Consider the following 15367-nt stretch of genomic DNA (forward strand, 5'->3'; position numbering starts at 1 on the left):
GCTGGGGGTATCAGAATAGACTTTTGTTCTGGGGTCGGGACCCTGATGTCGGGTGAATTCCTGGGTCCCAAACCTGCACTGCATCAGTGCCTCACCATCGACACGATCTTTGACCAGCTGGCCAATTAGTAGCCAGGGTGCGTGGTCACTGTCCAAATAAGGAGGCCAGGCAGGCTCCTGAGGCTGGATGGCGAATAGGAGGCCTTCTGAAGAGACTTTTATAAATTTTCACTGTTAAAAAGGCCACTGCTGCCAGGCCGTTATTGAGGAGGGCAACCCCTTCACTGGACAGCCAGCTGTTGCAGCTGTGGCCCGACGGCCAAGGCGGGTGCAGGGGAGTCCATGGTGGGATGGAACGCTGGTCACCCTCCACCCAGTCTGCCACTGGGAGGCTGACTCTATGTGTTTCGATCACAGTGGGGGGCCTGCAAGCTGCCTGGAAAATTCCAGTTGGCTTCTTCTCTGCGGCCTTAATAGGCCATTTAATTGGTCTAATAGGCTACCTGGCGCTTGCGGGTGGGTAGCCATCACCATCTGCTCCTCCTGGAACAAAGAAGGCCCAGAGGTGGGACCATGGCAACCATGGAAGGAGACCAGCACGCGACCAGTATTGGAAATTAGTAGCCCTTTCCTCCTCCTGTCCTGTCTCCATGGCCTTTTAAAAATTCGGCACATTACCTTCAGATGAGATGCCAAATCAAGGTTCAAATCTACTTGTTTAGGTGGACATAAAATACACTATGGCACTATTTGAAGACGACGAGGGGAATCCTCTGATTTGTTGACCTGTATTCCTCAACCAATGCCACCAAACAAGTTAATTTGTTATTGATATTGATATTATTTGTTTAGGTGGGACCTTACTGTGTGCAAGTTGGCATCATATTTGCCAACAGTTTCTGCTGTGGCTTAGTGATAGCACTCTCGCCTCTGAGTCAGAAGGTTATGGATTCAAGTGCTACTCCAGGGCTTGAGCACAAAAAATCAAGGCTCACACTCCAGTGCAGTACTACGGGCGCCCTGCACTGACAGAGGGACAATTTTGGATGAGACGTTAAACTGAGGCCCCATCATCTTGCTAGGATGGATGTATTTTGGTGCTATTTTGAAGAAGAGCAGAGAAGCTATCCCTGGTGTCCCAGCCAATATTTATTCCTTAATCAACATTACAAAAAACAGATTATCGGGTTATCACATTGCTGTTTACGGGTGCTTGCAAATTTGCTGCTGCGTTTCCTGCATTACAACAGTGATTACACTACAAAAAGTACTTCAATGGCTGTAAAGAGCTTTGAGACAGTCAGTGGTCATAAAAGGTGCTATATAAATGCAAGTCCTCTTCTTCTACATAACAACACTTACTACACTTCAAAAGTAATTCATTCAAAGCTGTGGACTGCTTTGGGCTATCTTGAGGACATGAAAGGCGCTACATAAATGCAAATTCTTTCTTTCTTAATTAAACTTGAAAATCACATTAGAGAGTCAAACAAAACCAAGTTTGTGACCTGCAGCTGAAGATCAATCAAACCATTAATCATCTTAGGCTCTCTTGACTCTTTCACTGCTGCTAAATTATTAGACTGCTTATTTGCCATCCAGTAGTGAATGAGCAGAAATTTCCTCCAATTAAATATTGTGAAAATCAAAGCCATCATTTTGTTCCTCACTACATACTTCGCTCCCTTGCTATTGACTTCATCCCTTTCCCTGGCAACTATTTGAGGCCGAACCAGACTGTTCAAAATCGTGGTCTCATATTTGGCCCATTTGCGTGCACACTTTGGCTGCTGCTCTTGACCCGAGCCCATCACCTCCACTTCTACTTTATTATTTTCCTCCCTCTTTTTACTTCTTTTCTCTCTGCCCCTTCTAGATCCTCTCTCCTGTCATTATAGCTCCTTTCATTTCTCCCTTCTTGGGTACTCTGCCTTTCCAAATCCTTACCCCAACCTTCAGTATTCCTCAACCTTCCTGCTATCGGACCACTGTACTCGGCTTGACTCTCTCTTAGATAAGCCTGCAGCTTCCCCTTTGTGTCTTTCTTGGCACTCTCCAAAGGGCCAATCGAGGCACTCATCACTGCCTCCTCATGAGCTGCAACTCCAAATACCCCATCCTACTCTCTTGTCGACCTTCCTGCCAAGCATGCCGGCTGGGGGCTGATCTTGCCAATCTCCTCCCTGTCCAAGACACCTTTCCCAGTGCTGCTCCTATGTACTCTGCCAGGGGTCCAGCTATCACCGCTTCTCTCCGCATCTCCCTCCAGAATATCCATTCACTCGCAAACAAAGCCCTAGCAATCCATGAACTTACTGTGGACAATTGCTTTAACGGAAGCATGGGTGAGGCTGATGGCACTTTCCTCCTAATTGATGCCTCCCCACCCAGCTATACCTTTCACCACCTTGGCCCTCCATTCACAAGGACATTTCGGCAGCTACCGATCTGCTCAACAACACCCTCACTTCCATCTTTGGTGCCCTAGTCCCCATTAAAATCATTACTCTCTCTCACCTTGGCTGTTCCCCTAGTACGGCCATCATCTCTACTCCCTTAAGTCCATTGGATGCAGTCTTGAATGGATATAGTGGACAACTGGTTTCGCCATTCACTGCCAGATCAGGCCAGATCACATACAAGGTCCTATTCTTGTCTGTAAAAACTGCTTACTATTCCAGCATCATCCATTTATAAACCCCTCTCCCCTGTTGCCTCCACTCTCACCTAAAACAACAAGTGTGAGGAGCTTATGGATTTCTTCATCACCAAGATTGAGATCAGCTGCCTCCGTCAGTTCCTTTCCTTCCCCGAGCCAAACTACTTCTCAGGCTCCCCCTGCCCTAGCCCTGAACTTGTTGTCTTCTCTGGTTTCTCTCCTATCTCGCCTCATGCCCTTTTTGAGCGCATCTTGTCCATGAGATACACCTCGTGCTCCCTTGACCCTATTCCCTCTAAACGACTAACCACTCAACTTTCCTTCTTGGCTGTAATATTAGCTGACATTGTTAAAGGTTCTCTCTCAAGTTTGGTCCCTCTCTCCAAATCTGCCATCATCACCCCTCTCCTCAAAAAAACAACCCTTGACCCTCCATCCTTGCCAATTACTGGCCCATCTCCAACCACCCTTTCCTTTCCAAAGCCCATGAACGTGTTGTCGTTTCCCAAATCTGTGCCCATTTTCCCCAGAACTCCATCTTTGAATCCCTCCGATCGGGTTTCTGTCTCTGTCACACTACCGAAACTGCTCTTATCAAAGTCACAAATGACATCCTACGTGACTGTAACAAAGACAAACTCTGCCTCCTCATCATTCTCAACCTCAGCAGCCTTTGACACAGCTGATGACAGCAAGGGCGGCACAGTGGCGCAGTGGTTAGCACTGCAGCCTCACAGCTCCAGGGACCCGGGTTCGATTCTGGGTACTGCCTGTGCGGAGTTTGCAAGTTCTCCCTGTGTCTGCGTGGGTTTCCTCCGGGTGCTCCGGTTTCCTCCCACATGCCAAAGACTTGCAGGTTGATAGGTTAATTGGCCATCATAAATTGCCCCTAGTATAGGTAGGTGGTAGGGAAATATATAGGGACAGATGGGGATGTGATAGGAATACGGGATTAGTGTAGGATTAGTATAAATGGGTGGTTGATGGTCGGCACAGACTCGGTGGGCCGAAGGGCCTGTTAAAGTGCTGTATCTCTAAACTAAACTAAACTAAACTAAACATCCTCCTCCAATGCCTCTCCACCAGGCTGGCGGGACTGTCCTATAAATAGAGATTGGGGAAACTGGGCTTGTATTCTCTAGAGTTTCAAAAAATTAGGGATGATCTCATTGAAACCTACAAAATACTTAAAGGGATAGACAGAGCAGATGCAGGTAAGATGATTCCCCTGGTTGGTGAGTCTAGAACCAGGGGACACAATTTCAAAATAAGCATCGGGAAGAGGGGAAATTTCTTTACTCAGAGGGTTGTGAATCTTTGGAATTCTCTACCCCAGAGGGCCGTGGAAGCTCAGTCATTGAGTATGTTTAAAGCAGAGATTGAGAGATTTCTAAATACCAATGACAGAAAGGGATATGAGGATAGTGTGGGAAAAGGGCATTGAATTGGATAATCAGCCATGATCGTATTGAATGGCAGAGCAGGCTCGATAGGCTGAATGGCTTACTCCTGCTCCTATGTTCCACCATCATCCAGCTGGGTGGGACTGCATTCTCATCCTTATTTTCAAATCCATCCATGGCCTCATCCCTTCCTACCTCTGCAATCTTTTCCAGCCTTTCAACCCTCCAAATAATCTGGGCTGCACTAATTTCAGACACTTGAGCACCCCCGATTTTAATCGCTCTACCACTGGTGGCCGTGCTTTCAGCTGCCTAGACCCTATGCTCTGGAATTCCCTCCCTAAATCTCTCCGCTTCTCTACCTCACTTTCCTCCTTTAAGACACTCCTTAAAGCCTACCTCTTTGACCGGGCTTTTGGTTTTCTGCCCTAATATCGCTTCATATGGTTCGGTGTCATATTTTGTTTTATAATGCCTCCGTCAAGCACCTTGGGATGCTTTATTGCATTAAAGATGCTATATAAATACAAGTTGTTGCTGTTGAGGTAAACTTCCCAACACATAGCCACGCCAATTTCCACCTCCAATATATCACTCTTCTTTGCCCCTGCCTCAACTCATCAAAACCTTTGTTACCTCTAGACCTGACTATTCCAACACACAGCTGGCCAGTCTCCCACATCCTACCCTCCGTAAACCTGTGGTCATCCAAAACTCTGCTGCCCCTGTCCTTACTTGCACCAAGTCCATTTCACCCATCACCCCTGTGCTCGCTGACCTACATTGGCTCCTAGTTAAGCAACACTTTGATTTTAAAATTCTCAACATTGTTTTAAATTGCTCCATGGCCTTGCCCTTTCCTATCTCTGTAATTTTTTCAGCCCCATAAACCTCCGAGATATCTATGCCCATCGAAGTCTGACTTCTTGAGCATCCACAATTTTAATTGCTCCACCACTGGTGGCTGTGCCTTCAGCTGCCTAGGCCCTAAGCTCTGGAATTCCCTCCCTAAACCACTCCGCCTTTCTTTCCTTCTATAAGATGCTCCTTAAACCTACCTCTTTGACCAAGGTTTGACCATCTGCCCTAATATTGCCTTATGTGGTTCAGTGTCAAATTTTGCTTTATAAAGCTTCTGTGAAGTGCCTTGGGACGCTTTATTATGTTAAATATACTATATAAATACAAGTTGTCTTTGTTATTTATTTAACATTACACTTTGTGACCTTAAAGAGACACAGGCACACTTTAGAAGCAGAATATATTAGGCATTACACTGTATTACCCCCCTGTCCTAATAAAAAGTATATCATTTGACATTCTACGAGCAGCCCCAAAGAGATTTTGTTTGTATATATATATATATAGATATATATATATATATCTATATATATATAATCTGCATATGTATCTAGAACATGTGTCCCTGGGTGGATTTCTCACTCGCTTAAACAATGGCTGAATGAGTGCATTCTATTTTACGCATTCATACAAATTCCATGTAAAATCTCTACTTGCAGTATTCTGTTAATTCTTGAGAGAGAAAATTCTGAAGGTCAGGCGGTCTTGTCCTTATCCTTAAGTCTATGACACTGATCTTTCTTTCCAATTGGGTACTTTGAGTTAATAAACAATCTGATGTTATATGTGACAAGTCCCTGAAGAAGGGGCAGGGGAATAGAACCCATAAGACAAGCTGCAGGAACAGAAATAATCATTAAAATAAAGTGAAAAATAATTACCCTTTTGACTTAGTGCTTGTTCTGGGCCGATACTCGTGGGACTCATCTTCTGTTCCATTTTGTCTTTTATACCAATCAAAAAGTGTGCGCAGAACAGAGGGTAGACAGTACTCTGCAAGCGAACTCATTGAGCTGATCAACTGGGGGAGAAAAGAACAAAAGATGAAAGATTACATACAGCTATACATCTAATTAGTTTATGTAAAACAACTGCATTTGGATCAATGTCTGAATCATTAGCTTGGCTAGTGGTTGTGACATCATCTTTATTTCAGAAGGTTCATCCTCTCCATCACCAAAACTGCCTGCTTCCACTTCCATAATATTGCCTGTACCAGATCCTGCCTCATCCATGCTTTTATTATCTGCAGACTTGACTATTCCAATGCTTTCCTGGCCAGCCTCCCATCTTCTACTTTCTGTAAACTTCAGCTCATCCAAAACTCTGCTGCCCATTTCCTGATACATGCCAAGTTCCATTCACCCATCATCTTTGTGCTCTACAACGACTACAACATTCAACAATGCACCAAATTTAAAACTCTCATCCTTGTGTTCATATTCTCCATGGCCTTGCCCCTCCCTATCTGTCAACTATTCCTGGAGGGAAGGACGTAATTGGTGATCAGGAAATTGTCCAGAGTGGCAGGGTCTCCAGGGGAAGAATGCAATTGGTGGTCGGGAAATTGTCCAGAGTGACAGGGGCGCCACATTCAAGTAAGCATATTTTGAAAATTTACCTTGGTGTTTGCAGCCTAACAGGCAGTCCCTCTAAGCACTGGTGCCGGCTGCCTCAGCGCAAATCAATCTTGTGGTGGGGAATCTCAAACAGGGGCTAGGCCTCTTTTTGGATATGCAAGGGGTCTAATGCCTGTTTCAGGAATGGGCACTGAAAGTCAATTTTTTTGGCCTCTACCAATACAGCAGGCATCACCCTTTCAGTTCACAATGAGCGTGCTTCTTCTGTTTGCCATATTGAAAGCTTTGGAGGTGACCTAGCAGCTGAAAAACAGTTGTTATGTGGCTGAATTTCTAAGCCATTAACTGTTCATTTATCCCACTTGCTCTTTGTAGAATTTAACTGTGTGCAAATTGTATGCCATATTTATTTACAGAACAACTACACTTCAAATACTGAATTAGCTGTGATGCACTCTGGGATCTCTTAAGAATTAGAAAAGCACTGATAAATTCAAGTTCATTCGTTTCTTTCATGCCATAATTATAATGCTCATTCAATCAATATCAATCAAATTAGAAGGGTGTCACAAAGTTTTTAATTTTAAAATAGGGAATAAAAGTTGGGTTTTTAACAGCTGCAGTTACATAGGAATAGGAAAGACTGGGAAATATCATATTGAGTCCATTTGAGCGGTCCCAAAGTTGAAATAAGTTGCCATAATACGGGCTGGCATCTCCTCCCATTGTTAGATTAATGTTGGAAAAAGGTTATTGCCAACCCATGTGACTTTACCACTAACCTGCTTCAATTTTCTCCAGGGCCCTCATTACATATGCAGGATTGATTTGCAACCATAATACCACTCAATAGGTTTACCACCATTAGAAAAAAGGGAAATTTAGAGCTACAATGTTTAAAGTGGTGCATCCATCTCTGTCGAGCAAAAATCAGTGGCTAAAATGTCTGAAAGTGCAGCAGTGATTTCAGCAGCTGGAATGGCCCCCAGATTTTTGGATGCATCCATGGAGATTCTCTTGACTGAAGCGAAAGCCAGAAGATAAAGCTGTTGAGCACGGAGGCTATTAAAAGGGTGGTCCTAGCTGCATGGTGGGAGATTGCAGAGGTAGCCAGTACTACCTGCACAACCCCAAGAACTGTCACAGTGCCAGTAGATGTTTAATGGTCTCAAATGGCAGCCAAGACAATGGTGGTAATACACATCTTTGGTGAGTGCTGTTCTGTGAAGTAAACTTGACTAATGTTGGGAGTTCATTTTGTGTATGGACTTGAGCTCAAAAATCTAGGCTGACACTCCAGTGCAGTACTGAGGGAGTGCTGCACTGTCAGAAGTGCCGTCTTTCGGATGAGATACTAAGCCAAAGCCCCATTTACCCTCTCAGGTGGACAATAAAAGAACCCGCGGCACTATTTTGAAGAAGAACAGAGGAGGCATCCCCAGTGTCGTGACCAATATTTACCCCTCAATCAATATCAACACTTCAAAAGTACTTCATAGGCTGTGAACAGCTTCTGAATGTCCAGTGGCTTTGAAAGGCACTATATAAATGCAAGTATTTTTTTCTTTTGTATGCTTCCAACTTTTAGGGTTTGAATGATGACATAGGAAACTTAAGACATCAGTCTTGAGGGTGTGGGCATGTACATGCATGTGTGAAGTGGCTTTGTTTGGTGAGCTAGTCTTTTATTTACTGAAAGCAAAGGGCGATCAGTTCGGTCTTCCTTTCACTGGTTGATGGTTGATGCCTGAACTGCTCCATGTCATGTTCTACCTGTTCAACCTTTTTATCATCATTGTTTTCAGCTTCCAGAAGTAGCAAGCCTTATTCATCAGTGTTATGTAGCACGCAGCCTGCAATTAATTTCGAAAGCCTCATTATAAGGTGCACTGAAGGGCTCCACCAAATTTGTATAAGCACCTAAAGTAAAACCTGAGACTGCCTATTGTAGTTGCATGGGCCTCATTTATCTATTGATGCTTTCTGTTCACAGAAGCCTTAAGCTATGACTGCAGGAGATAGTCCTAATCACGAATCAACTATTCTGACACATGGCTCCAAGTCACAAGGGTTGTCATAAGATGTAAGTGCCATGGCAGCTTCCTAGATAGCTGGAATTAATATGCAGGATAACATAATATAGATATGGTACATCTACTACATACTAATAGAGTGACATCTTTCCTGCTCATAAAATTGAGCGGGTTGTCATATGGGGCTTTCAATGGTACGTGTGTTCCTTCAGTGGCTCCTTGCATCTGTAGGAATCCTGTTAGTCTGTAGAACTGGATAGCTCGCTCTCTTTATCAAAATTCACACCGGAGGGAACAATTTTCAGGTATGATCTGCCAAATTTACATGCGCTAACTTTTAAATATGCATGGGCACTCATGCAAAACAAGCAATAGGTTCCTTGAATATGCAAATCAGAGACCTAACAGCTGTTTTAAGACCCCAATGTCAAAATTGGCAAAAACCAAGCAAAGCAGGTGCTGCACATGGTCTGGTCAGTTTTTCCAGGTCTATCATGGCCTAACCAGTGGTTGCTACCAAATAAATCTTTTGGCTTTTCCCTTACCCTTATATTGTGGGTTGGTGTTGGCCCGTGCTAGCCCCTTCTCGCATGTCCCTCCCCCACAGCCCCCAAGAAGTTACCTATGGATGGTTAGGGGTCTGAGCCGGCTGATATTGCGGAGGCCCTGACTGGCGATTTGCACTGAGGCACACAAATGGCGCTTGCAACCTGTCAGTATTATGGAAGCTTTAGGCACAATTTAGAATTAACTTTGGTCCTTCGTCATTGGGCACACGTTCCAAACACGCTGCTCACTTTGCACTGGAGACTGATCATAACCAATTTCTACCTGTCTTTTTCATTGCCTCTTTAACCAAACTAAAAATAACAGACAACTACACTTTAAATAGACAATGACATCGTTCAGCTAAAAAGATTAATTACCCCTCTTTCTAACTCTGCATTTGTCACAATAAAGGCACTTTGTCATGGAAGAAGAGATCAGCACACTTTCATCTGTCGTTACTTTTTTTTTAAAATCATTTTTTCAAGTCAAAGCAGGAAGGAAGGGTTGATCTTGTAAAGGTTTCATACTTATAACAGGAAGGGAGGAGAGTCTGGACAGTCTGGTGAATTACAGACTTCATTCACACTGGCTTTTGAGCCAGTGGCAAGATGAATCCTGGCTCTGTGTTATAGTTGGAACAGATTAAATATATGTGCAAATATGGTCTATTGCAATGAATGCTCATTTTCTTTCATTATAAATGAACTTCATACAGTTGGTAGATATCACTTCAATGTACTCATTTGCCTGGTTGTCTTGACCTTGGGTTTCAACCACTAAAATACACTTGTCTGTTCAAATGAAACCCTGTGCTATTTTTACTGGCGCACACTTATATAAATAAACTGAATGAAGGTTTTCTTTTTGACAGTGAACCACACATAGGATTTACATTTTTAAATCAATGTCTTTACTATACTGCAAGATTTGTATGGATAAATCTGCCACTTGGATTTTAATGCAGCAGTCGTCTAAATTCAGATTTTCAAAAATTTGTCATTACTCACAAAGTTATCCAGACATAGTGTTAAATTCAGTGAACAATGACATTTGTTGTTAACAACTGATATTAAAAATATGAAGTTTAAATTACATTAAAACTATATTAAAATCTATTATTTTGTTTCAAAATATCTAACGTAGAGTTAGAACAATAATGAATCTATTTTAAAAGCAACACTTAGCCAGATATTTTTTTCTACTTCGTGAGCTTTAAAAGTTTGACCACCCAAGGTTGAATAGTATTTGACATACATAGGAATCAAGAAAGAGTACTGTTTACATCGGCATGCTTACATTGCTATATACCAGTTAGCCCAATATCTTTTGTGAGAAAAATCTCAGAATCCACAATTTGAGATAAAATTTAGAAATTTAAATAACATTTAGAAATGCATGGGTTAATCAAGGCAGCCACCACGGATTTGTTAAAGGCAAGTTGTGTTTGACAAATTTAATTGAGCTTTTTAAAGAGGTGATTGATTGGATAAAGGGAATCAACAGATATAGTGTAGTTGGATTTTTAGAAGTCATTTGGTAGGAAGTTTCTCAAGAGATCTGGTTGAAAAATTGAGGCATATAGTATAAAAAGGATTGTGGCAGCATGGCTAGGAAAGTTGGTTCACAGACGGAAACAGAGAATAAACGGGAGATGGAAGTGGTAAGCTTAGGGATCGCTGTCGGCCTACTTTTATTCTCAGTAAAAAATTGTTTTGGCTGTGGGAAAGTTCTCCTGGGACTGCAATACTATAGTACATTTCCACTGTTCTTAGCTCTACAGAAATTGTGTAATTTACGGTCAGAATTGTCAGTGTGGCACCAAAACCATGGAAGGAATTTTCACGTTTATCACTTGGGCTATGAAGCAGCAGAGCGGATTGCCCCCTCCACCTTGAAGAGAAGCTGCCTGATTTTAATGTCCATTGATTTCAATGGAAATGTAAATTGAGTGAGTTCTATAACAAGCTGGCAATCCAATCCACCAGTTTACCACTCAAATGACGAACGTAAAAATCTAGCCTCATGTATCTGCAGTCTATGGTACCCCATTATATTAAAGCTGCCTTAAATTATTACTGGTGATACATACTAGTATGAAATATTTTGGGCTCGATTTTAATAGCCTGCCACCGGCATTGACGGCTAGCTCAGGGCCGCATGCCAAAGAACTGCCGGGATCTTAAACACGGCAGCTCATTTAAATAGCCGGGGCGGCCCACACCCACCCACCCCCCCCCCCCCCAATCACATGGAGGGGGCGGGCTGAGCGTTCCCAGCAATGGCATGGCATCAGCAGCCTATATGCAGGTGTGGCGCCATTTTTAAAGGGCAGCCAGCCCCTTGCTGCCATATTTAAATTTTTAAAGGAAGATCCCCCAAAATTAAATACATTTCTTTAGCCCCTTTCCCACCCCCACAAAATCAATTACAATAACTATGTGCCCTTTCCCCCCACAAAACCCTTAGCTTTTAAATCTGACGTTTCCCCACCCCAAAGTTTAAGGTTCAACCCCTCCCACCATCCCCTACAGGCATTCCATGTACTTGACACCACCCACTTCCCCCCCCCACCCCTGCCCCAACACTGACAAAGTTGCCAAAGATCACAGAGGGCCCTCAAGATCTCAGGTAAGTATATTTAAATTTATTAATTTTAAAAATTTGAATATTTAAATTGTGATCCTGTCGCCTCGCAGCAGGGGGGGGGGGGGGGGGGCGGGGTTGCTGCCTCAGAGTCTCACCGGTGCCGGGAGAATCGGGCCAGGTCCTCATGGCATCAAGGTTCATGGCAGGCTTCATCTGGAGCCAGTTTCAGGCCCCCCCCCCCCACCCACCCCACGGAACCTAACGCCTGGGGGAGAACAAAATCCAGCTTTATAAGTGTAAACTATGGCACACTTTCTGTCACTGAATAATAAGGAAGATCCAGTCATCATGTTAATTCAAACAATACAACATTTTGCAGAGCAATTAAAAAAAAAATTTTTTTGGTTACTAAAAATAACAACACTGCTAAGCACAGTAAATACATTAAAAATGTTTGTATTGCACAGGCACAATCAAGTGCACAAATCAATGCAATTTCCACCATTATTTAAAATTTTGATTAGCACTTTGTTGTGTATGAAATCTGAAATTGGAGAGTCAGTGAGAATAGATTAAAAACAGAAAAGTAGGGAAGTCAAAAGCACCTTCCAAACCCGCAACCTCTACCACCTAGAAGGGCAAGGCAGCAGATACGGCTGAAACATTTGCAACAATCTTCAGCCAGAAGTGCCGAGTGGATGATCCAACTCGGCCTCCTCCTGAAGTCCCCAGCATCACAGATGCCAGTCTTCAGCCAATTCGATTCACTCCGCGTGATATCAAGAAATGACTGAAGGCACTGGATACCGCAAAGGCGATGGGCCCTGACAACATTCTGGCAACAGTACTGAGGACCTGTGCTCCAGAACTTGCCACGCCCCTGGCCAAGCTGTTCCAGTACAGCTACAACACTGGCATCTACCCAGCAATGTGGAAAATTGCCCAGGTATGTCCTGCACACAAAAAGCAGGACAAGTCCAACCCAGCCAATCACCGCCCCATCAGTCTAATCTCGATCATCAGTAAAGTGATGGAAGGTGTCGTTGACAGTGCTATCAAGTGGCACTTGCTTAGCAATAACCTGCTCACTGACGCTCAGTTTGGGTTCCGCCAGGGCCACTCAGCTCCTAACCTCATTACAGCCTTGGTTCAAACATGGACAAAAGAGCTGAACTAAAGAGGTGAGGCAAGAGTGCCTGTCCTCGACATCAAGGCAGCATTTGACCGAGTATGGCATCAAGGAGCCCTAGCAAAACTGAAGTCAATGGGAATCAGGGGGAAAATACTCTGCTGGTTGGAGTCATACCTAGCACAAAGGAAGATGGTTGTGGTTGTTGGAGGTCAATCATCTTAGCTCCAGGACAGCACTGCAGGAGTTCCTCAGGGTAGTGTCCTAGGCCCAACCATCTTCAGCTGCTTCATCAATGATCTTCCTCCAATCATAAAGTCAGAAGTGAGGATGTTCACTGATGATTGCACAATGTTCAGCACCATTCACAACTCCTCAGATACTGAAGCAGTCCGTGCAGAAATGCAGCAAGACCTGGAAAATATCCAGGCTTGGGCTGATAAGCGGCAAGTAACATTTGCACCACACCAGTGCCAGGAAACGACCATCTCAAACAATAGTGAATCTAACCATCTCCCCTTGAATTTCAATGGCATTACGATTGCTGAATCCCCTACTATCAACATCCTGGGGATTATCATTGACCAGAAACTGAACTGGAGTAGCTATATAAATACCATGGCTACAAGATGGGTGGCACAGTGGCGCAGTAGCTAGCACTGCAGCCTCACAGCTCCAGTGACCCGGATTCTGTTCTGCAAACTGTCTGTGCGGAGTTTGCAAGTTTTTTTTTTTAGAGATACTGCACTGAAACAGGCCCTTCGGCCCACCGAGTCTGTGCCGACCATCAACCACCCATTCATACTAATCCTGCACTAATTCCATATTCCTATCACATCCCCACCTGTCCCTATATTTCCCTACCACCTACACTAGGGGCAATTTATAATGGCCAATTAACCTATCAACCAGCAAGTCTTTGACATGTGGGAGGAAACCGGAGGAAACAGGTTCTCCCTGTGACCACGTGTTTCCTCCAGGTGCTCTGGTTTCCTCCCAAATGCCAAAGACTTGCGGGTTGATAGGTAAATTGGCCATTGTAAAAAATTGTGCCTAGTGTAGGTAGGTGGTAGGAGAATTGAGGGAAGGTGGGGATGTGAGAGGGAAAGATGGGATTAATATAGGATTAGTATAAAAATGGGTGGTTGATGGTCGGCACGGACCCGGTGGGCCGAAGGGCCTGTGTCAGTGCTGTATCTCTCTATGACTTTAAGAGCAGGTCAGAGGCTAGGAATCCTGCGGCAAGTAACTCACCTCCTGACTCCCCAAAAGCCTGTCCACCATCGACAAGGCATATTAATGACCAAGACCATGGTGTACAGGGTACAATTTCAAAGTTTATGGATGATACGAAACGGAAGCATTGTGAACTGTGAGGAGGACAGTGTAGAACTTCAAAAGGGCATAGACAAGTTGCTGGAAAGGGCAGGCACATGGCAGATGAAGTTCAATGCAGAGAAATCTGAAGTGATTCACTTTGGTAGGAAGAACATGGAGAAAAAGTATCGAATAAAGGGTACAATTCTAAAGAGGGTGCAGGAGCAGAGGGACCTGGGTGTCTTTGTGCATAAGTCATTGAAGGTGACAGAACGGGTTGAGAGAGCGGTTAATAAAGCATACAGTATCCTGGGCTTTATTAATAGGGGCATAGAGTACAACAGTAAGGAAGTTATGTTAAACTTATACAAGACACTCGTTTGGCCTCAGCTGGAGTACTGCATCCAGTTCTGGGCACCGCACTTGAGGAAAGACGTGAGGGCATTGGAGAGAGTACAGAAAAGATTCATAAGAATGGTTCCAGGGATGAAGAATTTCAGTTACGAAGATAGACTGGAGAAGTTAGGACTTTTTTCCTTGGAGAAGGCTGAGAGGTGATTTGAAAGAGGTATTCAAAATCATGAGCGGTCTGGACAGAGTAGATAGAAAGAACCTTCCCACTTGTGAAAGGATCAAGAACGAGAGGGCAGAGATTTAAAGTATTTGGTAAGAGAAGCGAAAGTGGCATGAGGAAAAACATTTTCATGCAGCGAGTGTTTAAGGTCTGGAATGTGCTGCCTGAGAGTGAGGTGGAGGCAGGTTCAATTGAAGCATTCAAAAGAGAATTAGACAGTTATATGAAAAGGAAGAATGTGCAGGGTTATGGGGAGAAGGCAGGGGAATGGAACTGAGGGAATTGTTCTTTTGGAGAGCCAGTGTGGACATGATGAGCTGAATGGCCTCCTTCTGCACTGTTACGATTCTGTGAATTCAGGAATGTGATGGAATACTCTCCACTTGACTGGATGCATTCAGTTCCAACAACACTCAAGAAGCTCGACACCATCAAGGACAAAACAGCCTACTTGATTAGCATCCCATCCACAAACATTCACTCCCTCCACCACCGACACACAGTGGCAGCAATGTGTACCATCTACAAGATGCACTGCAGCAACGCACCAAGGCTCCTTAGACAGCACCTTCCAAACCCACGACCTCTACCACGTAGAAGGACAAGGGCAGCAGTTGCATGGAAACACCACCACCTGCAAGTTCCCCTCCAAGCCACACAGCATCCTGACTTGGAA

At 44.0% G+C, this 15367-nt stretch overlaps 1 protein-coding gene across 5 annotated transcripts in view; it reads right to left on the minus strand.

The window, feature by feature from the left end:
- The window catches only part of LOC137371258 (protein furry homolog), a 532970-nt gene that overhangs the window by 368078 nt on the left and 149525 nt on the right, over positions 1 to 15367 (minus strand). For all 5 annotated transcript variants that reach the window (XM_068033517.1, XM_068033516.1, XM_068033514.1 and 2 more), the window contains exon 4: positions 5805 to 5944. In XM_068033517.1, the coding sequence (XP_067889618.1) occupies positions 5805 to 5944 (140 nt within the window). The remainder of the gene's footprint in view (positions 1 to 5804; positions 5945 to 15367) is intronic.

The sequence above is a fragment of the Heterodontus francisci genome, chromosome 6 (genome assembly GCF_036365525.1).
Source record: "Heterodontus francisci isolate sHetFra1 chromosome 6, sHetFra1.hap1, whole genome shotgun sequence".
NCBI lineage: Eukaryota > Metazoa > Chordata > Chondrichthyes > Heterodontiformes > Heterodontidae > Heterodontus > Heterodontus francisci.